At 39.4% G+C, this 27,530-nt stretch overlaps 1 protein-coding gene across 2 annotated transcripts; it reads left to right on the top strand.

Annotated features, from left to right (window-relative positions):
• The first annotated feature begins 74 nt into the window (after window positions 1-74).
• Window positions 75-27,348, top strand: LOC100541646 (ADP-ribosylation factor-like protein 8B). 2 transcript variants are annotated; one of them, XM_085218414.1, is made up of 7 exons: window positions 78-517; window positions 4,757-4,837; window positions 18,552-18,625; window positions 19,431-19,524; window positions 21,964-22,031; window positions 23,914-23,984; window positions 26,913-27,348. In XM_085218414.1, the coding sequence occupies exons 1-7, from the start codon at window positions 329-331 to the stop codon at window positions 26,960-26,962; spliced, it is 627 nt and encodes a 208-aa protein (XP_085074540.1). In that variant the 5' UTR covers window positions 78-328; the 3' UTR covers window positions 26,963-27,348. The 2 variants fall into 2 exon arrangements, with proteins under 2 accessions (XP_085074549.1, XP_085074540.1); XM_085218423.1 differs by lacking the exon at window positions 23,914-23,984 and having other exon boundaries at window positions 75-517.
• The last annotated feature ends 182 nt before the right edge of the window (window positions 27,349-27,530 follow it).

Genomic DNA, 27,530 nt, shown 5'->3' with positions numbered 1-27,530 from the left:
AACCCCGCACCTTCACCCTCCCAGGGCCCGGCCCGGCCCCGCCGCCATCTCGCGGCACAGCCCCGCCCCCGCCGCGGGCGGGATCCGTCACACCACGCCGCAGACGCTTCCCCGGCCGCCGGCCCGACCGCCGCTGCCGCCTCCTCCCCGCCGACCCCCCTGGGTCCAAACCCCTCCCACGTCTGCAGAGAGTGGCAGCGGCAGAAGGGCGGTGGCTCCGCCATCACGTGAGACCCCTCCGAGCGTTCCGTGCCCGCGCCGCTTCGTCCGCCGCCGGCCCCGGCCCCTCCCGTCCCGCCGCCAGCCCGCGGCCTCGCCCCGCGCCGCCATGCCCAGCAGCGAGGCGGTGCCGCTGGGGCTGGGCGCCTGCCGCAGGTCGGGGGCGCTGGCCGGGATGCTGGCGCTCGTGGCGCGGGTGCTGGAGTGGCTGCGCTCGCTTTTCTGGAAGGAGGAGATGGAGCTCACGCTGGTTGGGCTGCAGTACTCGGGGAAGACCACGCTGCTCACCGTGCTGGCGGTACGCTCCACGCCGCCGCCGGGCAGGGACTGGGGCGGCGGCAGGGGCAGGGGCAGGGGCAGGGGCAGGGGCTGGGGCGGGCGGGCGCTGCGGGCAGCGGCCGGGGGCGGTGGGCTGCGGCGGCGCCCTGAGGGCCGCAGCGGGCGGAGGTCTGACCGCACGGCCGGACTCGGTCGGCCCCTTCGCTCCGTTTTCTCCAGCAACAAGTGCGGGCTGCGCCTCCGCGGCGGAGCCGTCTGCTGTCGTGAGATCCCCGCAGCCGTGCGCGGCACAGCGGGACGGGTGGGGCCGTCAGGGATCGCGCGCCTTCTGCAGCCTCGAGCGTCTCCGCCGGGCTCGGATGGGGGTGGCATTTTACACAGGAGAGGAAGAAGATGCCTCGTGTGTCGCGACCACACAACGTGACCGTCGCAAATCAGATTCCCAAATTCTCACCCGTCAGAGCTGACCGTTCACGTCAGTGTATTCCAAATTAATTAGTAATACATTGTGCATTCTCCAGGGCCTTAACTTTCCCTTTACTGGTTTCTCCTGCCAGCTGCATCACATCCCACAGTTCCTTGATGGCCAGCCCTTCCCTCGCATTCAAGTTCAGCACACCATTCCCTTCCCACTGTAACAATGGATGGCCTTGCTGCCTTGTTCAGTGTCTGCACTGACATCTACCATGACATTTTCCATTCTGTCTCCATGCTGAAATACTCTCTCATCCTTGGTTGATGTGCTGCCCACCCTTCTGGTGCACCTTTCTATCTGCCCCAAAGCTTTCCATCAGAAGGTTGCAAACAAATGCATGTTACGTAGGGTTCGTGCTGATCATGAAGCTTGTCAATGGTGCCGTTTTCTCCGAGGTCATCAGCTCTTCACTGTATTGCAGCTTCACCTGTCACAAGATGGGAGCATCCAGATGTTGGACAAAAGCAGGAGTAGGGCCTGTAGTCATGGATAGGGAGACAGTGATCAACACGAGCATAGGGCATTTGTTGTTTCCTTCATTTGCATGTAGGGAATAAAAGAAGATGGTGAATTAGTGCGAGTGAAGAAGTTGAGAGAAAGGATAAAAAGGAATGGAGTGGGGAAAGTGCAGCTAGCAATGATAGTGTGCTTTGAGGCACATCTGTCAGTAAACAGAAAATAGATTAAATTCACATTTTTGTTAGTTTCAGGTGGTCATAATAACATAGGCCTCTGTACTCTTGTAATTCATTGGAAGCGTGCATCCTGCAGCAGGCTTCGCTGAAAGAGGAGACATAATAGATTGTATTGTTTCTTGAATTGATTTAATAAAGGGGAGAACAGAGCATTTCAGAGACCTCAGTGCTCTAACATTAGTGTGCATTGTCAGACTTTATGCTTGTGAATGCCCACTCGTTCAGACTACACCTGTAGAATGACATATATATTTGTCTTTCTCATGCTAACCCAAATGTGATAACACTCCCTTTTTCTGCAGGTCTAATTTTGTCAGCATCTCTTTAAAGAGTATTCTACAAGGCATCCGTGTTTCCTGATCTGAGAAATGTCACAGATTACAGTTTTTGTAGCTTTTGAATTTTTTAATCTGGAGATCACGTGCCCTGATAAACACCAAAGAAGTGTGGCTGAAGAATTCTGGAGTAAATGATTTAGGATAAGGCAGTAGGTGTCAATTGATAAGAGGATGGCAAACAGACTGATGATGGGCGTTTGTTTGTTAAGTGTGGTTAGCATGCAACAGGGGGAAACTAACCATTACAAAATAGCGAATACTTGAACTCATTGCATACTTCAGTGGATCATAAAAACAAATGATAGGAAATAATTATTTTTCTCACTATGCAGTAGTATTCTGAGTTCCTATTACTTCCAATAAACATGCTTTAGAACAGTCTCTTCCCTGATAGAGCCTTATTGAGTTCTTGGTTACCAGTGGAAACCTTGGGTAAGTTCACCGCCTCTTACTGTGGATGCACACTGATGGATTGAAGTGAATCTGCCCCATTGTTTTTGATTGTGTAAGGTGTAATGACTGTATTCATTGTCAGTTCGATATTCATCAGCATTTAGAAAGGACATTACAATCTTCTTGGCATTCATTATTTTCATTTCTGTTAAGATACAATCTCTTTTACTGAAGTTTAACAATGAAATTGTACATCTTGAATGTTCAGGAAAATAGTTCATTTTTCATGTAAGACTTTGCTAGGAAGTAAAACTGAATTTTTTACTTTATGGTGCTAACAGTAATTGAAACAACACACTAATCAGAGTTTTTGTGCTAATATGGGTGAAAGATTAAAAATACACATTTCCTTTTTTCATTTTGTGGGAAAATAAAAAACTGTAAACATAATACATAGTTTTTAGCTGGATCCACTCAGTGAGAACTGAAAATTTTAGAAGATTAAAACTGTTGAAAGAGAAGACATTAATATGTTGCATTCTGTCCTCCAAACTGGATTGTTTTCTGTTTTTATCTTCCAGTTTAGTGCATTGAATGTGGTGTATGTTTTGTGATCAAAATGGAATCCGGACTTTGCCTAAACAGTAACTTTCTGAGTTGGGTATCTGTTTTGTCCAGGCTTTTCTATTCCTAAATAATGATGTTACATATTACATAAACAATGGTTTATGTGCTAGGAAGTGTGTATATGTCCACAGAAATTTTGTCCTCCACAAGTACGTATGCTATATATTGTAGCAAAATAGGCCAGAATCCATTGCAGCAGGTTGGTAGTGATTGGCTTTGTCTTACTGCATCCTATTAAAAACTTCTGTCACTGCTGGGTGCATGGATCTGTAGGAGACTGCTGGAGCATTTGTCTTCACTGCTGCTGCTGACAAGTCACTGAAGCAAGGAAGGAGAAGCAAAAGAGACTTCCAGCAACAGAAGATGGGGATGATGTGTAGTACAGAATTTCTCTGTGCTAAGATCAAACAAGTAATTGATGGAATTTGGTTCTTGCCTAAGAGATCAAATTCCAAACCCCCGCATCATTGAGAAGAGCACATAGCTGACAAAGGCTGTGTAGGTTTTTAATCCCAAATTAAAAGTACTAGTTTAATGGACACAAACCAGAGGTGTGGTGTGTTCTCAATCTGCCATGAGTGAGGAAAGCAGTTGCAGAAAGCATGTAATGATCAGCAGTAGCACTAAGGATAGCTGGTGGCACTATGGGGCTGTGAGCTGCTGCTGTGCTGCACCTTGCAGCTCTGATCTTCTGCTTCACGAATGGGAGGGCCCTGCTGGAGGGGTGTTTGCTTCCCTCATTTGTATACCCGTATGCTGAAAAAATAAAGGTTACAAAGGATGATGAGGTGAATGAAGGGAGTGTGGGAAGATAGAAACAAAAGGGCAGTGGCAATTCCAGGAAGCACCATGGTCCTCGTCTCTGGGTGACTGGAAAACCAGGACTACTGTGTGTGTTGCAGACAGCAGGGCCTGGACCTCTGTGTAGAAAGAGTTATTAAGTAACCTTAGTTATATGTTAATACACCACTGGTGTTGAGGTTCAGTCCCTTATAAGTCATGCATTTTGAATGAGTTTCACCTTTCTCATCAAAAGTTATCTTCTGCACTGAGTAAATTTTTGTAAGGCTTCATTGTTGTACTGATGAGTATCTATCTTGTAAAAGTACTAGTCTTTGCTGTGGGTTGGAGGTAGGCATTCAGCATTTTGTTGTGGTTTATGATATACTGAGTTAGTTCATTGAATTTTTCTGTCTCAGTGACATTCTTTCAGGTTCCACAGCAGGACTTCCCTGCTTCACCTATTCAGAAGCTCAGAGCGCTCTTTAAATGAGTACTTCTTCACCATTTGTTACATCTGATGTTAAACCTTTGGCAATAGTGGTGAAAATCACAGAATCACAGAATTGTAGGGGTTGGAAGGGATCTTCAGAGATCATCGAGTCCAACCCCCAAAATGATGGAGAAAAATTCTAGTATAATCAGTTTTGACAATCCTGCTTTCTGGTTTGCTCAAGAATCAGATGAGGAATTATCTGAAGTCTCGTGGTTTCTGGGGTGATCTTTGTCACTGAGGAGAATAAAAGATCATTTAAAGGGACTGAAATGAACAGTCTTCCTTGGCGTGACAATGCATTAATTGAAGTGCTGGCCAATGCTTTCTTTTGGAAAATTAATATGGTGTTTTATTTTTACTGTGTTTTAAAATAAAAAATTTATTTTGAAAATGAGAAATTCATCTGCTTTTATCAATTATTTTATAATATGTATAATTTTTTTTTGCATTCCAGTCAGGGCAGTTCACAGAAGATATGATTCCTACAGTAGGCTTCAATATGAGAAAAATAACAAAAGGAAACGTTACCATAAAGGTAGGTGTGCATGATTGCATTAATATAGAATGTATAATTAAAAGAGAGAGTGATAAAAATTTGTAATGAAACTGTATGCAAAGTTGTTTTTTTCAGATGATAAAGGACCACCTATCTGTTTTTGTAATTCAGAAATTCTTTTAAAAGCATATAGTTATACATTTCTGTGTTACATTAATATATATTATTTCATGATATCCATGCCAGGTGGAACCTGGCACTCCTTTGGATTAGAAAGGTCATAAAACTCAGAGATACTTGGGGAGCAGCGAACAACCTGGAGGTGCCTCTCTCTTGTACTCCCTCCTCCTTTCTCACAAATCTGGAGCAACTTTTGCAACTTGGTGGAGAGTGCATTTTAGCTCACATTGTGTTAGCTATCAAGAAATAGCACATCTAATCTAAGTCAGTTATCTCTGCACCATCTCTTAGTGCCCCTTTTCTCTCTAGATATGGAGAGATACAGATGCTGCCAGTTTGGTTGTAATTCGTAATGTAGGCATCAAAATACAGAAATCATTAGCATTTAGGCTCTCTCTGATAATAAAGGGAGTCAGATTGATTAGTCTAGCTCAAATTCATAATTTTTGTCTGAAATTAGGTGTAGATTTTTGCTTTTACCTTGACTTTCCCCTTCTTTTCCTTCATTTTCTCTCCTTTCTTGCTCAGTTCTGAAGGTGTTCTTATTCCTTTGGGTTGGCATGACTCTAGTACCTAGAAATGATTTTCTAAAAGCACCTGTAATGTGAAAATAAGCAGTTGTAAGTTATCTATCCGCTCATTTTAAACAGTGAGCAAGTACAGGCTGACAAAAGGGATAACTGACTTCTGTTGCTTGGGAGATGTTAAAGCTGAAGTATAATCATCATCCAAAACCTAAAATGACTGTAGGGATATAGATACTGTGACTGCCTGTCTGTTTCTGGTGTTACTCTCTTGGTATGCTTTTTCAAAATCTCTCATGACTGTAGGGAGTTTCAGCTGAACATTTAAATTGAGTATCTGCTTCTATGTTAAACGGATGTAAGATAATCACTAGATGCACTACAACCACCTGTATATTATAGTGCCTAATAAAGCCAGACTTTTGAAATATATTGAAAAAGATCTAATGTTAGATCCGGTTATTTTCTTGCAGCACTCCAACCCTCTTTCCAGTATGCCCTCTTTGAGATTCACATCAGGGTTGGATGAAGTAACAACTCAATACTATTCATGATTTAACTTGATTTTAATTTCACAGGAAATTTTGGCGGAATATAAAAAATAAATGATGGTGAATATCTAAAAACTGGGTCCACAGTAAAGGCTGTTATGGCTTAAAAATGATGTGGAGTTAAATGTAAAATAAAATAAAATGTGAAATGGAGGAGAATCATTATTGCTGTGATGACCTAAGTTCTATGTCTTCGTAAACAATCAGTATGGTACATGAATACAGCCTGCTTTGAGGGAGAATCTGACCATACTCTTATTACAGAGTAGGTAGAACAGGAAGACAAAGTAGAATTATAGAAGTATTTTTAAGTCTGACATTTCCTGAAGGGTAGATGATTGATAGAAGCCTGACTTTTTTTTTTTTTTTTTTCCAGTAAAGTTGGTTTTTGTGTATTTGTGGGCTTAAAAAAACAAATCTATTGTGTGATGAGCACTGCAAAAGTCAGTATTGGCTGGTCAAACCTTTTGAAGAATGTCATCACAGGACACAAAAATATATGATGGCAGTGTCCAATTTAATAAAGTAAATACAAATTATCATACCTTTATCATGTTTTTATTAAAATATATTGTAGCACAAAAAGTAGGAATTACATGAGTAATTTTCTGAAATGTTGATAGAAAACCTTCAAAAGAATTTTTGACTCAAAGAATTTACATAAGTAAGAAATCAGATGTGAGTTGAGAGGTCTAGAAATTGAAGTGTGCAGTGGCTCTCAGTTTTATGGTTTATTCCTAAGGATAAAATTTCTCATTGTTTTTCATGTAGTTCAGTATTAGTCATGTGTGTAGCAAACTCTAATATTTATGTATCTGTGTGTATCCAGGGTTGCCTTTCCCACATGCAGAATCTGGCACTTGCTCTTGTTAAACTTAATGCTGTTGGTGATTATCCAGCTCTCTTAGTTTGTCAAGATCTCTCTTCAAGGCCTCTCTAGCCTCAAGGGAGCCAACAGCTCCTCCCAATTTACTGCTGTCTGCAAACTTACTTAGTATGTATACATTTGAGTCCTACATCCAGATAATTTATGAAAATATTAAAAGAGAACTGGCCCTGAAGTTGAGCCTGCTGAACTCTCTTAGTGATTGGCTTTAAGCTTGATGTAACACCATTTACTGATACCCTTTGGACGTGACCCATCAGCCATTGCGTTATGTTTTTGTCTTGCTGTGTGCTGAATTTTTCTTTTCTGGAAGGATGCTGTGAAAATGAATATCAAAAGTTTTGCTGAAACTCAGAAAGATTACATCAGCTGGTTTCACTTGGTCCACTAGGCTGGTAACCTCATAAAAGGAGATTAAGTTTATTGAACAGGACTTTCCCCTTGTGTTGGCTGTGACCAGTGACTGTGGTGTCTTTCAGGCATTTTTCAGTAACTCCCAGAACAATTTTCCTTCCAAATCTTATCACAATCATTATCTTAGTCAGACATGCTCCCTTTTTTCACTGCCTTGTTTCTTTATGACTTATCCCATTGTGCATACACATGGAAGGTCAGTCTATAAACTCATTCCTCAAAGCAACTGCTCCTGTGAATTCAAGAGAAAGTCGCAGATGTCCAGGAGTGGATGTCAGTGAATGATAGGGAGAAAAAAGAAATACTAGTCTTGAGTGCCTCTGTTAATTAAATGTCTCCCAATAGCCATCTGCTATTGCTGATCAGAGATTTGAACTCTGATGTAGAAAGAACATGCTTAAATGTAATAGCAGCTCGATGCATTCCTGTTTGTCTTCTCTCTAAGGAAAAAGAACACCTTTTAAATCAAAATCAGAGCTTCTAAATAGTTTTTGTTTAGGCTCCAAGTTCTTTCCAAACTGTATTTCTTGTAGAGGGAGGTGAAGTCAGTCCCTTTTCAAAAAATCAAAAAATAACCTTTTATCACACCTACTCTTCTGCCTACTTCTGAACCTGAGAATGATGTTCCTTACAGTGAGGACAAACCAGACTTACTTCTGGGAAAACTAAGAGGGAGTCAGATGAGGGTGGTGGAGGTTAAAGGTCACCTTTTACAATCAGCTTAAGTAGATAATAGTGTGAGGCTTTACATTCTACTTTAAACCTATTCATACGCCCTAGTACTCCTTTCTATCTGCACTAGTGATCTCATGGCAAAGCGATACCAGTGTAACTGAGGTAGTTGGAAGCAACCTCTTCAAAAGAAAAGCTGGGCAACCTTACTAGTTTGCCCCTGGTCAAGTTATTGAAGTAGTATAGACCCAGCTACTTGATTGCCACTGTGATGTGGGAAAGCAGGGTACAGATGTGCATTTTGGGGGCAATCTGGGTAGACTGTATTAGTTGCAGGGCTCCATATTTAGAGACAGAATGTGGAGAGGAATAAAGCAGTTTTTCAGTTGCTGGGAAAAGTTACATTTTCCTTCATCCTTCCACCCTGACAGCTATAAACTCTTAAGTACAGTTAGCACAGACTATGGCTAGAGAGCTGCCAGAATTATGTGTTCAGTTTGCACACGTAGACTGATTGTGAATTTGTATGATTGTCACAATATTTTTTAAAAATAAATGTTGAATGCTATATTGTTAGAATTTATGAACTTTGAATGATTTTAAACTTTTCTAATCCTTGGAATTAATTCGTAATTCATATTAGCTATAAAAGAGAATTTATGAAAAAGTCAATGGCCATCAATACCGAAAGTCTGATTGATGTGCTAATTGTATAGATTTTCTCCTTCATTATTTACTTCTTATACACAAATGAACTTGTGCTAACTATGACAGCAAATAAAGATAATGTATTTGCAACAGCAACATCAGAGGTACTTGCCTGACAAGTGCAGATGCATCCTAAGGCATTCTTAGTCTCTTAACCATCAATGGCCAATGTCTATGAGAACTAGACCAATGACAGAACTATGATTAATACTGTGATTTGAAGCCACAAATGCAGACTCACAAGAGAAAGCTATTCGTTCTAGTTTAGGAAGTCAAACTGTCTTTAAGTTTTCATTTATTCAGACAGGTAATTTTTTCTTACTGTTCTTTCAGGGATGCAGGAATTTTGTCTTCCTACACGAACTTTCCCTTTGTTTCAGAAGACTAAGTACATTTATAGTGAATCGTAGCATTATAGAATTGCTCAGGTTGGAAAAGACCTTAAAGATCATCAAGTCCAACCACAACCTAACCATACTACCCTAACTCTAACAACCCTCCACTAAATCGTGTTCCTGAACACCACATCCAAACAGTTTTTAAACACAGTCAGGGATGGTGACTCAATCACCTCCCTGGGGAGCCTATTGCAGTGCTTAACAGCCCTTTCTGTAGAGAAGATTTTCCTGATATCCAACCTAAACTTACCCTGACACAACTTAAGGCCATTTCACCTTGTTCTGTCACCAGTGAGAAGAGACCAATCCTGCTCTCGCTGTAAGCACCTTTCAGATATTGAAAGAGAGCAGTAAGGTCTCCCCTCAGCCTCCTTTTCCCCGGACTAAACAGCCCAGTTCTTTCAGTCTCTCCTTCTAGGGCATATTCTCCAAGCCTTGTTTCCCCTCTTTGGACCTGCTCCAGCACCTCCATGTCCTTTCTGTACTGAGGTGCCCAAAACTGAACGCAGCACTCGAGGTGAGGCCTCACCAATACTGAGTACAGGGACAGGATTACTTCCCTAGTCCTGCTCACCACACCATTCCTGATACAGCCAGGATGCCATTGGCCTTCTTGGCCACCTGATCACAGTGCTGGCTCTTATTCAGCTAACTGTCCATGAGTACACGAAGGTCCCTTTCTGTCAGGCAGCTTTCAGCCACTCCTCCCCAACCCTGTGAAAAAAAAAAGACTAACGATTTGTGCCAGAATTGATATTCCAAGATGAACATCATGCAAGCATGTGATGTTTGTGAGTTTCTGTGCAACTGTGTCCAATTCCAAAAGTCATACAATAGGTTTTACAGTACAGTTGGTAAGAATAAAAGGATAATGCTAATGTTATTAAAAATTAACTAGATTTGAAAACAGTATTTAGTTTGGAAACCAGTATGCACAGGAAAATAATTTATCCCAACAAGTTCTAATTGTCTCTCAGCAACAGTAGTATATAGTAAAAAGAGGAGGATAGGGCTGTTCCGTATAAAAGCTTACTTCCTTAAAAGTCTGTCAAGAAGTACTTACAAGTCACTATTCCTGTATTTAGATAAATTGTTAAATCTTACTAATTTCTAGATACAATTTCTAAAAAATTATTTTACTGTGAGAAGAATGACATAATTTGTTGATATGTTGATGACTGGAGAATACTGAGGGGGATGCGTCAGCAACAAAGGATGACTTTTTCTCAAGCACCAAAAGGCTATGATAATACAGCCATCAGCTACTATGAAAGTTCTTGGATAAAGCATCATTTTACTAAACTTGTGAAGTTCTTGAAATGTGGCAGGAGCAATGTTCACGGTATGAAGATAGGTTATTGCACTTCACCTTTTTTGAAGGTCTTGGTATGCTGCATAGAAGAAGAAATTAAAGCTAGTATAAGAGTGAGACTGAGAAGCTATCTGTGTCAAAAAGTCATCAAGGGGAAAAAAAAAGGCATTGCGGAAGACTAGGACTGATCGCTTTAGGAAGAGAAAGTTACGCCACCAAAAAGTGGGTGGTAATAATCCTTCATGTGTTTTTTTGCCATATTTTCATTTAGGCCACTAAGAGGGAAGTACTGTGCGAGTGCAGCATCGTTGTCTGTTTTTTTGACTGCAGTTCTGTCTCGAGATTCTGTACTATTCCAGAAGACAAAAAAAAAAAAAAAGCAGTCTGTTTTCTTACTGTTTTGACAGTCTTTTCCAGAAGCCAGTGGATTTACTCTCGTATTTAGTCTGTCATCCTAGAGTGTAAAAGTATGGTGACTGGCATACTTATATATAAGCATTTATCTGAACCACGTGGAAAGAAAAATACTGATTTATGTTGGCCTAAAGAATAGAGATTGCCAATTTTATGTGGTCTGTAATGTGGCTCGTGTGGTTGAGTGATAAAAATCATAAAGCTCTCAGCTCTAACCATGTACTGCCAAACTTTAGTGTGGCCAAATATTTCATAAAACCTCTCACCTTTTATTTCCAAAACAAAACGGGAGGAAAACAGGAAGTGTTTGAGCAGACACCATTTCGAGTGAAGCTTAGTGGATTTTGGTGAAGCTGTATGATTGAAATAATTTGAGGTTTTAATTCCAAAAAATGTTTATCGTTTGCTGAGTGATTTGATTTTGTGGTATTGCTATGTTTTTGGATCAGCACTTTATTGATACTTCTACTCTAGTGTGGTTTACTGTTCAGTAAGCTAGAGAATAGATAGGACGTTTAACATTTTGAGAGACTCAGAAGACACACATTGCTAACTGTTCTCTGAAATGTTTGTGAAACTCAAACTAACCAACCTTTGATTCTAATGAATCTCAGAATGAGTTCTAGAATAAGAAATAAAAAAAGAAATATTATAACAGAAGAAATGTATACAGAAAAAAGCAACTTCAGTTTTCTTGGTGTTTCAGCATGCTTTAAACTTACTGTCTTAAAGTCGTACCACCAGCTGGTTTCTGCATTCCACTGGGTAGTGCAGCCTGGTGAGAATTCGAGCTGAGGAGGTCGGACTGCAGTTACCCCAGCTGCCACCGCTAGAGGCCAGCCTCTTTCCATGGCAGCCTCTTTCCATGGCAGCTGCAGCCTGGGCAAGTGCCTGAGGGCCAAGCCAGGCATCTTGCTGCTTGCTCTTTGCTCTGATGTGATGGAGAAGGATCCCAGCTCAGCGTGTTCCTCTCTTGCTTCCTTCACTGCTGCATTCCTTCCTTCTCTAAATAGTTGTTTTCAAGTTCTGGCAGATATGCATAATCCTCCTGCTTTTTAATGTTTCATCCTACAATTAAAAAACAGCTGCTCCTAGATCATCTCATGTGTTGTGCTGTAATACAACCCTGTGACTGTACTGCTGATACAGCTCCAGCAGATTCTCTGCAAGTACTGGAGTATTCCAGTTTGGGTCCATTTGAAAAGGCCATGCTCTCTCTGGTCCAATGTCAAATCAATCAGGATCACATCACATTAGAAAGTCCAGTCACTAGTCAGTGACTAGAGGGGGTGTTTAACATCTTCATTGATGTCTCACAGGACAGATTGCAGCCTGTGCAAGTTTGCCAGTGCCGCCAAACTGAGCAGAGCAATAGATACACCATGTGGCTGTTCCATCGTGTAAAAGGATCTCAGCAGGGTGGAGAAATGGGTTGACAGGAGCCTGAAGCACTTCAACGAAGGGAAGTCCCGAGTCTGCATCTGGGGAGAAACAACCCCAGGCACCAGGACATGCTGGGGATCAGCCAACTGGAAAGCAGCTTTGTGGAAAAGGACATGGGGGTCCTGTAGTCATCATCTTGACCGTGAATCAGCAGTGTGTCTTCACCACAAAGAAGGCCAGTGGTTCATGAACTACATGAGGAGAAATATTGCCAAGAGGGCGAGGAAGGGGAAACCTTCATCTCCTCTGCATTGGTGAAGCCATGCCTGGACTACAGTGTGTAGTTCTCAGTCAACCAGTACTAGTGGGATGTGAAACTGCTGGAGTCCAGTGAAGAGCAGGGAAAATATTAAATCACCATCCTATCAGAGAATTCTTGGAGGCTGTGTGTGCTCGGTTGTGTACAGAAAGTAATGTGAGTTAGGGTCATGTATTTGGCAGAAAGGTCTTCAGTGGCTGGGTGAATGCATGGGACCAGAAGCCAGAGTCCTCAAATATCTCACTAGCCATTCAAAGTAACTGTTAGGACTCCTAAAAATGAGAACAGTTGATCTCAAGGAGCTGACTCAATTGTCTAAACCAGTCTGGTGCTCTGAGATGAACCAGGCATTTACCCAAATATCTCTAAATAATTGTTTCTTAAAATTTGGTGTTCCACGAAGAGTGTTCTTCAGTATACCTTGTTTTATGCTATGCACTTTCACTCTCAGAGTTAAAAAAAGCTTCTAGAATGATTTGTCATCATCATAGATTGAGCTGCTTTGTTCTTCTGTGTCTGACAGCCATAAAGAACAATACTCATTTTTCTGTTCTTGGGAAACGTTATAATAATCTACGGGATTATCTCCTATTTTGTGTTGGTGTATTTGGTTCCTTCTGCCTGAATATGGCTGTTGAACTTGTGCGTGTTAAATCTCAGCTGCTGTATTTCAGACCATCTCTCAAGCTGGTCCATGTAATTTAGGATTCTGATCTTCTTTTATCCATTCCCAGCTTGAAGTTTTCTGTAACTTATATAAACATATATTCTATTCCAACATACTGTTGGGATGCCTGTGGACCACAAATGCTGCCTCTGATTAGTTCTCTCCTCAGCAGCTTTGCCTCATTGATGCATGCTGAGATTCTGTCATAATTGCTCATTCCAGAGGTAAAAGAGCAAGGGGGAAAGACAGTGGGAGTTCAGTGGAGTTAAAGCTGGCATCGGAGAATGTCCTATTGTTGTCTGGTCTACCAGTGTTAGAGTAAGTTTTCCCAGCATATGCTCTGTTGCACATCCCACTAGTTTTTGCTACTGAGCACGTACTCATTTTGCTTTCATGGTTGTATGTTCCTCAAGAACAAGTAAAATTAATAATTACTGCAGTAGTTATCGATCGGCTGTTAGGGGCTAGCAATGACCTTGTCTCTGATCTCCTTGCTATCGGTCTTCCAAATGCAGGTTCTGCTCATACCTTATGATTTCTGTATGCTGACCTTCACCCGAATCTCTTGGATTTTGATGTCTGGAGTCTGGTTTGTGATCCTGTGAGGATTGTTCATGACCACACACCTTTAATAAAAGCTTTCTGCCTGGCAGAGGACACAATTTTTAGGCCAGGATGGTTTGGCTTCTTGTGTTTAGAAATGTGTTACATCTTCATTAAGGGGGCTGCTGTCTTATTTCTAAACCTAAGCTCCCCGGTGCATTCCTGCCTTAGAACACATGTAAGCAGCACTAAATTCAGTAAATAGTTGCTAAGTACAGACTTTGCTTTCGTGTCCTATTTAAAGTCCATCAGATGTCCTATTTAAAGTCCGTCAGACGTCGTGCCTTGTGTCTCTTCAGCCATTTTGTGCTGCAGGTCTGCTTCTAGTTCTCCGCTGACAATGCAGTGCCATGATTAAAATAATTATGAATGGTGTGAACTGTGCATACAGTACATTTTTTTTCTGCCTGGCATGACTAAAATAAATTACCTAATTGCAAAAATGTTAAAAAGTGGGCATTATCACCAGGGAGGGGTGACCTCAGGGTTCTTTGAAGGACCAAGGCTGTTTTCAGAGAACAGGGTGTTCTGGGAAGTATTGCCTGCAGAAACTGTAGCCGTGTGCCTTTTTTTTTCAGCTGTAAGGCAACTGTTAAGATGTTTGCAAAATACGAAGTAGTAGACAGATGCTAACTACAATTAATGGAACTGTGAGTGTGTTCTCACTTCCATAATGAGCTACATGGTTAGTATTCTACAAGGAAGGCTCTATTCTTTTGTAACCACAAGGCAATTTATTAAAAAGTGTACTTGATTTAGCTCTTTTTATTCTTCCCATTTATTAGACAAAAAAAGGAGAATGTTACTGAGTGAACATTCTGCTCTAGAATAGGTGACTGTTCAGGATTTGTCTCCCCTAACCTTGGCCAGGTGAAAAGGAAGAAGCCAACTGGAGCCATTTGCCTAAACTCAGTAGAAGGCAGTGGGTGCTTTGCAACAATGGTTCACCTGATAGGTGAGGTGGGTAAGACAGATGACATCTTTTTCTGCCTTAGGTGCCCTCAGGGAGCTTCAGATTGTTAGTAACTTGGATGAGATGCCTACATTTTAGGTGGCTGAAATTGCAGAAAATGAATTCCCTGCTTTCCAGTTACTCTTCGCCCTTTCACAGTGAGTTAGCTATGAATGCTGTCACTGTGCTTGCTTTATATGTGTGAGCTCTTTAAGTCACGTGTCAGTATACCTGGATTTGTCTATGTACAACATGTTGCTGAATGTTCATGCTACCTTATTCTGCCCAAATATTTTTCTGTATTTAGATCTTTCTCATCTATATGTTTAGATTAGGTTTTATGGCTGATAGTTTCTGACTACATCCAATCAGAAAAATATATTTCTATGTTCAGGTACTTATAGTGTCAGATTCAGCTTGCAAATTAGGATGGTTCAATGCCATCAACTTCATATCTGCATGAAGATTAAGCTCTTTTAATATTGAAAGAAACTCTAGTCACTACTGGCAAGCCTAGAGTGAAATACTGTCATCCCAAAGAAAACATTGTTTCTGGTCAGTTGAATAGCTGAACAGCTGTCAGCCTACAGTGAGGTCTTAAGTACTGTGCCCATGCATTAACATAAAGACAGAAATGTGTCACTGTACTCATCTCTGTCTGCAAGAGAAATCCCACCCAGCATGTTGGGGAAAAAAAAAAAAACTGTGAAAAACTGGCATTTAGAAAATACTACTTATCCTTTCCTGCAACTTTGTCAATAACTGTCAAATTTTCCCACAATATAAGCTAATTATAAGAAACACAGCTGGAGTGTTAATGAGTCTCCCCATAACAGAAAAACTTTTGAAAACCTTTGAATGTAATCCGTAACTGCATTTTTTCTCAACTGTCGTGATACACCTCTCTGCAAAAGGAAAATATTTGTTCTTAAACATAGCGGATATCTGCAGTCTTAGTGAGGAGCCTTAAAGCTGTATGAACAAGAGAGATACCCAGAGAGTCTCCTGTTCTAAAATAGGCTGACTGAACACGTAATTGTAAGGATTGTGGTAAAAGGCCATTCTGAAGTACAGTGATTAATCTTGTTTACAAATTAAAACGTTTCTTTATGAGAGTATAGACTTGCAAGCATGGTAGGAATTACTGTTCTACAGATGTAGATGGGAACAAAAGAAGTGGTGATTTACAAAATGTTACAGGAATAGGAATACAGAAATACATAGAAATGAGATTTAGCCTAAAGAACAATTTAAGACGTTAATCTGACAATGGCACTGGATATCAGAGAAACTTCTTATCTGTTTTAGACATTCTGTAGGCATTTTGTGCTTAACATCAGCTGATCTGTGCATAAAACTACCTATTATATGTTGTGAAAATTTTATTCCTGAGGGATCAACAAAAACTATGGGAGAATTTGAAGTCCAGTCTCACTGTGTCATCAAGACACAGTGAACTTTTCTTTTTACAGCTAACTTGATATTCTGTTGGTAGGGTGTAGTCTCCTTCCTCTCCCAGAATGTTTTACATGCAAAAATAAGTAACATACAAAGCATACAGAGCTCATGCATGAAAACATCTGTAATGCCAGCACATCTCTTTTTCCTTAATGTAAGAATGCCTCTTATAGTTCTGTCTGTTTGATTTACAGTGAAAATGGTTTAGGGCAGAGATTCAATATAGTAAAGAGTATGAGAAAGTTACTCCTAGCAACATTTTAATTTCATAAATAAGGAGATAATTACTTCATCAGTTTATTTCCATTTTCTGATTAAGGTGATTATAACGTAATGCAATGATAGAAGCTTGGTTTGCACATGCCGTTAAGAGCACCTCATGTCCTTCGTGTTGTACTTTTAATGAATAACTGTAAGGCTTGTGAGGGAAACTAACTGGAAATGACTTATCTTTCTGTTGTTTCAAGGTGACTCTTTCTCCTAATGAGAGTAACACTTGTTCAGCGGTGTGATTTAATACATTATACATACAGTATATCATCAAACAAGGACAGAACCAGTATTTCATTATCTTGTATTTGTTTTGTGATTAGTCCAGGCCGCATCTTCTTCTGGATTTTTCTGGCTACCAGGAATAATGGCAATCAGTCTCCAGAAATCTAATCTTATTACTGGCCTTCCCTATCCTTTTGCCCCCCCTTCTTTTCTCCTCTGATATACCAAGAAAGTAATTTGTTTTTTTTCTCCAGACACACAGATGTCACCAGATGGCTACAGTTAGTTTCAAGGTCCTGAAGAGTTATTGGAGTAATTAGTGTTAATGAGAGGTTTGTCATCTAACTATAATATTGAACAGGGTACTCATCTCTTTCAAGCTTTAAAAATAAAAGGTTTATTTTATTAAGACTTCTGAAACAGCATCTCAGATGTCAGTGCAGATCATAATTGATATCCAGTTCATATTCAGAAGTTCACCCAACTCTCTTTAATGTGTAAAATTCTTAATCTTATAAGAGGGATCAAAGACAATATACATTTATGTGATATACTAATGTTATGCCAAGAGGAGTGGTTAGATTGTCAGTCATGGAATGTGATCTATGGACTGTGGAAGGAAAAATACAGTCCACATTAATTGAAAAAGTCCTTAATCCAAGGGTATATTGTCTTTTTTATATTGTCACAGCAGCTTTAATGTGTTTTGATTTAGAAAGCATAAATGTGAAAGCGACTCCTAAGGAAATTTGGAAGGCATAAACTTTTGCTTCTATGCATATTACTTGCAAATTCAGTATAGGCTGTAATGGAACATATAACTTTGATAGCTAAATCATTTGAAATAAGGGGTAAGTCCTTCGTATAGGAACAAATCCACTCCTTTTATTTTTCAGTATTCATCAATATTTTAATAGGGATGTTGCATGGAATACAACTTAGATGTTGCAGCCGTTAGATGTAGCTGCAGCAGCTGCATCAACATGTAGTCCTTGCATCCACAATTGTTCCTTTCCCTGCAATTTTGATCTTGGATCTCTGAAGCTGTTTATTTGAATCCACCAAAAATACTGATTTTTTTGCAAGCAAAGGAGAAGTAATTCCTGTATAGAAGAATAATGTGCTAGCCCTTTGATGACAAAGAATTCACTGTGATTGTCCAATATTAACAGTAGGCATAAGCATTTGCAGGATTGGAGCTTTATAAAATCCCAAGCAGGATTTAGGTTTCCTTTTCTTAAGATTCATGTATTAATCACTTCAGGCCTACCTTACCGTGCTGTTTGTTTTCTGGTCCTAATCAGCTAATTCCTGTGCCTTTTATGAACACCTAATGAACAAATGGGAGAGCTGAGGTCCTGGAGTTCCCTGTGGTATGCAGTCCTTTACGTGGACTGGCTCTACTCTCTGACCAAGTCTTTATTAGTATCCTTCTTTATCCCACTGAAGGCTTGATGTATTCTTATCTCAGGTCTCCCAAGCCCCATAAAAAATGCACCTCCATAAATGTTTTCATTCAAGTAAACCATTTTTTGTGGATTGTGGACCATGTATTTAAACAATTCAGACATTTTTATTTTTTATTTTTTTTGCTATTAATGGAAAAGTGCAGAAGTGTCCTGGTATACATTGGGAACTGTTTTAGTCACAGGACCGATTTACTCGTTGACTGGAAGGAGCTGAGAATATTATTTTCTTGAGGCAGTGTAAACACAATATGCATGTTGCATGGAAGAGTTCTTTTGTTACACTCTTTTCTGTTAGTGCTGTATAGTTCAAAAAGAGTTTTGGGCTTGGTTTGTTTTTATCTTTTCCAGGTATGGGACATTGGAGGGCAGCCAAGATTTCGAAGCATGTGGGAGCGTTACTGCAGGGGAGTCAATGCAGTTGTGTAAGTTTTTTTTTTTAATATTAAAATACATAATATTTTTAACATTAAAATACAGATATGCTTGCACTCCTGTCCATCTCCATCATTTACCATTTCTTAATTGTGCTGCTGTTCTCTTATGGTCAGATGTTTAACTGAGCTTGGTGATAACACAAAAACAAGAAGGAAGCATAAGATATGCAGCAGCCTTCTTTTTGGAAACTGGCTACTACGTTAGCATAAAGCAGAATTTAAGAAAAAAATACTTGGATTTTACTAGTGAGTTACTTGACTTACTGCATTAGAGTGTCTTGTCTTGACTTCTCTGACATCTGGATGAAAGATACACGTTATGCAGCTGACAGAAAATTATTTCCTATGCTTGTAATATTCTTGTTGATTCCTAGCACTTGATATAGGTACTGATAGAAGTGTATTTAATAGAGTCAGTTCTCTCCATCCATTTATCCATTACTCTTCACTACTTTGCTGATGTTAGATTTTTGAATTGAAAAAAATATTGCTGCTAGAAACAGATGCTTCTAGAAAAGTCTGTAATAGGATGCTTAAGTCTGTCAGACCATTCAGTGAGAGGACCCAACACAATACAAGTAATGTGTTTTATACATCCTGTGTTCCAGATATATAAGAAATTGTATGTTTCAGTTTTGTGTCTTCCAGTATTAAAAAATGCAGGGTTTATACAAATGAGGAGTGGTTTAATGCTGTTGGCATTGTGAACACATTTGTCACATTATACAGAAGTTTTAATGCAGCTTTCTGCAAGTGAAGGACAATACCATAAGTATCTATTTTCCCATTGCAGTTACATGGTGGATGCAGCAGACTTGGAAAAAGTAGAAGCATCAAAGAATGAGCTGCACAGTTTGATAGATAAACCGCAATTGCATGGAATTCCAGTACGTATTTTGATTTTTATTGTCCCTATCGGACCGTAGATGATGTAGTCTTAAATCCTTGTGAATGTGTTCTCTTGAACTCTAGAAAATACTAGCTTAAATGTGATGCAGCCTTGATACAACTTTGTAATATTTTTTCACAGCACTTAGCATCTTATCAGAGCTGCAGTGTGTACATTTCTAGTCTAAAGGTCAGAAGAGATTTGGAACAAATTCATTTTCACATTATCAGAAAATAATTATTTCCAGACAGTCCCCTTGTCAATTGGGTTTAAACCTCTGACCTAAATATGTTTGTGGCAGTATCTTAAGACATGTGAGATTTGTCTTTTGTCAGATGCTAACATAGTCACCTCTGCTTCCAGAGATTGTGAAGAACTTGACTTTTTCTATCTTGACTTCTATTTCCTGACTGTATGGGGCTGCTGAATCACGGCCTGAACCTTTGATTGATCACCTGAGGCGAGCAATGAGTCAGCCATGGGAGCACATGTGAAGGCAATTCACCTGTGCTGCAGGAAGGGGTGGAGCCTGGCTCCACCTCTCCTAGACCCATTTAAGAGCTGACTGCCGGTGGGGAAGGATCTCTCTCTGGAGATCCGCTCCATCAGGAGTTCATCTTGCGAGCCCAGGACAGGGTGAGTGATTTTCTCTTATTTCTCCAATATAAATTCTATTAGCCAAGCTCCTGGATATATATCTATACCATCTGTATATCCATTGATTAAACACCTGACTGTTTGGATTTTCAAAATAAAAATGTTTGAAAAAATGCAAAATTATATTGGTTCTCAAGTATGAGGTGTCAAATCATAATCCTGATGAAATTCTGCTGAGGAATTATGGAGTTAGAGACTAATGTTGTTCAAAAATGAGGTTGAACCCCGTGACAAGGCTTGGAACTACGTAGTCTATAAAGTCCCTTCCAACCCAAGACATTCTGTGATTCTTTTTATTCAGTGATTCATTGAAATGTAATCTGTCATTTGAGACATGATATAAATCAATCTAGCATTGACCTTAGTGCTGACATCACCAAATGAGTTATTACGTTTGATCATAAGAAAGAAACTAATAATACTTAAACATTAGGGAGGACTTACTGACAGCTTAATGGCTTTTGCTTCAACCCTCTTTGCGTGCGTGTGGATGCTCAGCCCAGTAATAACGCTTGAAGTCATCTGAGGAGGAGTGGACAGAAAGTTCACATGAAGTCATTGAGAGAATAAAGTTAGGCAAATGCATTTATATGAGAGTTTTTCAAGTGATTCTTAATCTTTATTATAAAGTTTGCTATTATTCTGTTTTTATGTGTTAGTTAAATATTGAACAAATACTACAGAAATCTACAGTCATGGTGGGTGATATCGTTCTTCTGTACTGTCTGTATGGACTGTTCTAATTTTCACTATCCCTTCCTCGACAGAATAGGTCACTATCAAAACTACCTAATTAAATTCCTTTGCTTTTATATCTTATGATACCACATTTCATTTGCCCAGTTTGGCCAGCATGGTTCAGTAATGTACTTTTTACTTATTTTTATTTCATAGATAGTCACTAGTATTGAACGTTTTCCAGTTTATTTTAACTAGGCTTTGGCATTATAAATTTTAAGATAACTTTATTAATCTGAGAGTGTAAATAATAGGTTTCTTTGTGTTCCAGTTGCATGGGAATTAATGAGACAATCATTTATTTGTCTGGGAATTGAAACACATCTGTAAAACAGTGATGCAACTATAATTAAAAAAACCTTTGTTGCTTACTTTATCTTAGAATGTACTCAAACCATTCATCTGACTTTAACTTGTACTTGAGGCTTTAAGTCTGAGCATCTGTTTAGTAAATTTTCTGCATTTCTCAGACTTCATTTTTTTTAATTATTGCTGTTTGCATTTTTTTATAATGGGTGTTCAAAGGGGAGGGAAAGGAATCAGTCATTTAGCTGGGGTAAGGGTGAGCTGTGGTTTGGTTACCTGATTAGTATACCTACGTTATACCTACATTAAGAACTAGGGAAGCTGAACTGTAGAGAGAATTAAGTGGTTTTGAGGATTCAACATTTACTGCTGGGGTCATACATTTGATCTGGTCCTGTAGATTGTCTACTGGTGGCTTGAGTGCAGTGATACATGCTGTCTTCCAAGTTTGTTTCATGCTAAAGGAGTCCATGTAGGGAACTTCTGATACTGATGCATTCATAAATGATTGAACATATTCAGTTTTCAGAGGATACGTACCTGGCTGAGAAGGATGTTTCCAGGCTGCTCACACAGACATTGGTCAATCTGAATATGTCAGCTATTGCACTGTATGTATATATATATATATATATATTTTGGTTACAAGATCCTAAATATTGGCAATAGGTGACAAAATACAGAAATAAACTGTTATTGCCCATGGATTAATATAAATATGAATTATTTCTTTCAGGTATTAGTCCTTGGAAATAAAAGAGACCTCCCAGGTGCACTGGATGAAAAGCAGTTAATTGAGAAATTGTAAGTAGCTGGTCAGTGTAAAAAGCTAAAACACTATGAAATAAGATATATAAGAGAAAGTCCTTGGTAGTCTGTGGCAATAGTGAGCTGTAAGAGATTCCATTTTGCATTCTCAGATACTCCATTTCAGGTGCTCCTGGCAGTTGAAATAGCAATCTAGGCTGATAGCTGACTGCAGGAGATTTGAACCTCTCTTGGTTATTATTTCAGTTGTGCAGAGTTGTTTCAGATAATCTTGTTCTCCCATCGCTGAAGGTAGAACTGCTAGAGATAGTAATAGGATCACTTCCCAAAGTACTTTGTAGTGGCAGTTTAGTGCTCAAATGGCACTACAACAGAATCTTTTCAAACTATTGTCTATAATGTGAGCAATTTGGATATTTTTGACATGTATCCTAAGCATATATTCATGTATAACTGAAATTGACTTAAACTGTTGCATTGCAAAGGTAATTTTAAATGAACTACACAATTTTGTAAAAATGGATGGTATAGCAATAATTTTGTAGAATACATTTTTGTATCTCAGATCACCTAATTTTAATCAGTAGGAAGTGAAGCAAAGCTTTCTGTTTAGAAGGAGTCCAAAGGCTGAGCAATGGAGAATTAGGGAACAGGATCACAAAATATTTGAAAGAAATCACTGGAGATCATCTAGTTGAGGTCCTCTACTCAAATTGGGCCTCTAAGAGCTCATTATGAGGACCATTTCCACGTAATGCTTTGAATATCTCCAAGAAGGAGGAGTACACAACCTTTCTGAGCAACCTGTTCCAGTGCTCAGTTACCCTTAGAATAAAATGGTTTCCAGATGTTCAGATGGAATGTCTTGTGCTTCTATTTGTGCCTGTTGCCTCTTGTCCCGTCACTCAATCCCACTGAAAAGAACCTGGCTTCATATTGTTTACAACCTCCTTTCAGTTATTTGTACACATTGATAAGATTCCCTGCCCTCCCTAAGCCTTATGTTCCTCAGGCTGAACAGCCTTGACTTTCTCAGCTTTTCCTCATAGGAGAGATGCTCCAGTTAATAATTTTGTAGTCTGTTTTTTGGAGTCTCTCCAGTGGCTCTATGTCTTTCTCCTACTTGCAGCACCAGAGCCAAACACAGGGCTCCAGATTTGACCTCATCAGTGTATAATAGAGGGAAACGGTCACCTCCCTTGACCTATTCGCAACACTACACCTAACATAGTCCAGGGTATCGTTGGCTTTCTTTGTGTAAGGGTGCATTGCTGATTCCTGTTCAGCTTGAACTTCCCAGTGCTTTTCTGCAAAACTTTAGACTCTTCTCAGTGCTTCTACTTGCCATCTGTTCCATGAGCATCATCTGTTTCCTGCATGTTCCTCTCACTTGTGTGAGGATAAACAAATGAAAAAATAGAGAGGTGTTTGGAAATGCTGAGGAGGAATAGGGAGATTCCCATAATGAAACTGAAGTAAATTAAGAAACAGTATCTTCCTAACTGTAGAGGCGACCTTTTGGTAGGAATCAGATCTATTACCTTTGTGTATGATGTAATAAGCTTTCTGAAGAATAATGCTGAATACTGTTGCTTGATTGTGAGTGTTAATAGAGCTAAAAGTTTTGAACAAGGTGAACACTAAAACAAGTACTGTTATTCAGCGCAGACTGTTACTGTCAGCTCATTGAATTCTGCTTTTTTATTATTCATTATTACATTAACTTAATGAGAAACTTAAATGTTTGAAATCACTTTATAACCTTAATGTCTTTATAATTAAAAAAATAATAATTTAATGTGCTATGGCATATTTTAAAAATTTAATGTATGAGGGTAGAATTAAACCCAGTGAATAAAATGCAGGAAAATTCTGTTGCCCTTTTTTGTGATGTTAAAATGTTTTTTTTGTTCTGTAGAAACCTTTCAGCTATTCAAGACAGAGAAATCTGTTGCTATTCTATTTCCTGTAAAGAGAAGGATAACATCGGTAAGCTTCTTCTTCTTTTAGCCTCATCTTGTATACTTTGGATCAGATGTTGAGAAACATTAATGAGATTTGAATATTTAGCACCCACATGTGCTTGAAAATATCAAATTACTTTGAAAGACTTTGTTGGAAAACCACCTTCAGTGGTGTATCTTTTAATATATAATGATATGTAATTTAAAAATCACTTGTAGGGTGATTCACTTCCTAAGAAGTTGAGAAATAAATTTGGCAAGGGTCTTGGAAAAGTGGGTTTAAAAATGAAATGGACTCAACCCCTCAGAAAGACTGTGCTACTTTTGAAAGAAATAGTAACTGTGTATGAAGGCCTTCCAATTATTAGGTGGTACTTAATAAATTTTAATAAGTGTTTCTCTCCATATGTGATCTTTCTTTTAAAGCAGACCTTATATGCACATGACTATAGGCTGTTCCTCAAATAGAGTGACGACTGCTTTTGTCCTACTGAAGACATGCTAAAATTTACTCCTAAGTCTGTTGGGAACCTGTAAAAGCCACATGAAATTGTCTCATATTTAGCCTTTGCTTTTTGCCCTTCTCAGTCTTTCTTCTTTTCTTCACTTACCTCTTCCTGTCTTCTGTCATGTTCTCCCCTTTCCTCTCTGTCCTGTGGAGACAGTTGAGCTCACTTGGCCACTGCAGTGAGCAGGAGGGAAGGTACGGTAGGCCAGCCCTGGCTGCCATCTTCCTTGTGCAGTGCTGAGATATGTGGTGCTCACTGGGACACGTACAACCTGGTAGATACTTCTAGCTGCTTCTTGAGGAAAGCAGGCTCGTTGGAAGAGCTGGTCAGCTCTGTAGGACTCAGCTGAGTGAGACAGTGGGAGTGAAAATTGGAGAATTTTCAGGAGGGAAAATTTTCTCTTTGGGCAGGGAGAACCAGGTAGTGGAGGTAGTGAGGTGACTATGCTATCATACCTGATCTTCAGAGAGTAAGGGAGATTTCAGCCAACTGCAGGAATGTATTAGGCAATGTCAGGCAGACCACTCATCTGTTCCCTTGGATGTGGTGTGTTGGCTTTGGGTGCACTGGTTTGAAGGGGACCAGACCTGGTTTTGCTCCAGCTTGGGTTGTAACCATTATTTCTTAGTAAGGGGAATGCACAGAATGTATTGTTAAACTTGGGAAGAGTTGGCTTAGGGAATCTGCAGAAGTGAAGGACAGACTGAGTTGGAGGCAGGCCTAAATTAGCAACAAAGTGAAGAAAGTAAAATACAGCATAGGCAAGAAAAAACTGAGAGTGGAGGACACCAGAAACTGGATGGCTCCAGAAATTACATGGCTCCCAGTTAAGTAAGCACGGGTTTGTTCAAAACTCGCAATATATTCCCCGGTTCACCTCAATACCATCTTCGCCTTCAAGTTTTATAAATGTGGTGTCTAATCCTCATCAAATCATTAAGGCTTCAGTGGGGGATCTCAAAGTGATAATGTATCTGGAAACTGTATCAGGCAGCATTATTTCTGGAAGCATTCTGGAGAAAATAGGTTTTAATCTTAGTTCATTTATGTGAATGGCTGTGAGGAAATAAGCATGCGAAAAAAATTATGCTCAAATTTGCAAATGGGAAACTAATGAAAAGAATGATCGCTTACTTGTGAGAGTCCTGAAAGTAGAGATAGGAAAAAAAAAAAAAAAAAAGCAAAAAAATCCAAGTCCTGGGTTGAGAATCAGTCAAGTATCTTCCAGTGTAACATTGTGCCTAGGAAAGCTGATTTGGTTTCTGAATATTTGCAGAGGAAAATTTAAAAAAAAAAAAAAGTGGATGGTGTATATCATGTGCATTTGGAATTGCATGAGCATTACTGGAACACAGTGTTCATTCTGTGCCATTTTTTGAGGAAGACCTGGGAAACTGAAAAGAGGTTGAGCAATAACCTGGAGAGATCAAAGAACTAGCAGATATCATTTATGATGAAAAACTGTAATGAAAACGTATTTAGCTTATTAAAATGATGAAAATACAATTCTGTTAAGAAGAAGAGTGGGAGCTGTCCTTTTGCTCCACATTTATGATTGATGTCAATGCAGTTGAATGAGAGTCATTTTTCAGTGCAAACTGTAACCTAACTAACGAGCCTCATCAAGGGGTGTCTGTTTGAGGCTGTCAATTTCTGTGTCCTCAGAGATTGGTGAAGATTAGTACATAGTTATTAGCTTTGGATGCTCTGGGATGCTTTTGTCTGCCTCAGTGCCTAAGCTGATCTTCCTGGAGTGCCATTTAGAATTTAGCACAAATAGGGCGAAAAATTTAAAATTGAGGGCTATGGTTGTTCCCGCCTCCTGGCATCCTTCCTACCACCCTAATAGATGTTACTGCCTTGAGGCAAAAACAACTGATCTGCTCATGAATCAGTTTGTAAACTGCTGCGGTCTTCAGCCCAGTGCATAAGTTAGTATCAGGAGGGGGATCAATTTCAGCTGTCAAATTTTGCTCCAGTGTTCCATGTCTTTCAGAGACCTTGGGCTCCTAGAGTCTACTTAAATGGCTTCTTAATGCCTTGTCAGATGCCTGCCCTTCTCTTTTCTTTTGGTCATGTTTTTCTGCCTTTGTTCTCATACTGCATTTCATTCCAGTCTGGATTTTAGAGTACCTTCTATGGTCATTTTAGATCTTTGCTTTTCCAACAGTTCTTTATCTGTAATACAGAAAATTTGATGCCAATCATCGTATTTTTAGAAATATAAAAATGCACATAATTTAGAAACAAAAGCAACAGAAGAACTCTGCAGTCTTGAGTGCTCAGTGTTTAATTAGGTACGAATGAAGGCCTGTGATTACTGAGTTTTCTTTATTTGCTGTTTTTTTTTTTTAATTTGTATTAACCTGCTTGTGCTGTGCTGTCCCTCTAAGCTCTGCAGACAGACTGTTGAGTTTTTCATTTTGTTTTGTCTATCCTGGCAGACATAACGTTGCAATGGCTTATTCAGCACTCCAAATCAAGACACTGTTGAAGAAAACTTGCTGAAGATAACTCTTCTTTCCCAATCACTCTGACTCCTATCAGCTATATACAACTGAAAAGATAAAAGAATACAGCTGCATACTACCAGGACTCACTTTGATCATATTTGTTAATAGAAATAAAACTAAACTATAGCTTGTCTCTCCATTCCGTTTCTGTTTTTTTTTGTTTGTTTTTGTTATTTGTTTTTTTTAATAAATACAGATATTTGTTTGCCTAGATGAAATTCCTGAACGCCTTAATACAGGATGGAAAGAAATGGTGCTTTTGGGGGCTGAGATGTTTGAGTTTATGCATGTGAATTGTCAAACAGTGTTTTTTGTTCGGTTATTTTTTTCTAATTTTAAAATGAATAAACTGCACAGTGGAAACAGATATGACTTTTTTGTTTTGTTTTTTTTTTGAAGGTGTCATTTAATTATTCAAACAGAATGTTTCTCCTATTAACACCTGTAGTTAAATAATCAATTAGAACCGTATTTAAAAGCTGCTTAGTTGTCAAAATGCTGTTAATCAGAGCACTTTCAAATACTGTGATGGGTGAGAAGTTATTTCCA

Source organism: Meleagris gallopavo, chromosome 1, assembly GCF_905368555.1.
Source record: "Meleagris gallopavo chromosome 1, MGAL_WU_HG_1.1, whole genome shotgun sequence".
In the NCBI taxonomy this organism is placed as follows: domain Eukaryota; kingdom Metazoa; phylum Chordata; class Aves; order Galliformes; family Phasianidae; genus Meleagris; species Meleagris gallopavo.
This window is presented reverse-complemented; position numbering and strand designations above follow the sequence as displayed.

Bases quoted from the DNA above. Each gene is read 5' to 3' on its own strand.
- LOC100541646 (XM_085218414.1), top strand. From the start codon at position 329: ATGCCCAGCAGCGAGGCGGTGCCGCTGGGGCTGGGCGCCTGCCGCAGG. The intron at 518-4,756 runs GTACGCTCCACG...TTTGCATTCCAG, and splicing joins CGCTGCTCACCGTGCTGGCG to TCAGGGCAGTTCACAGAAGA. The intron at 22,032-23,913 runs GTAAGTAGCTGG...TTTGTTCTGTAG, and splicing joins AAGCAGTTAATTGAGAAATT to AAACCTTTCAGCTATTCAAG.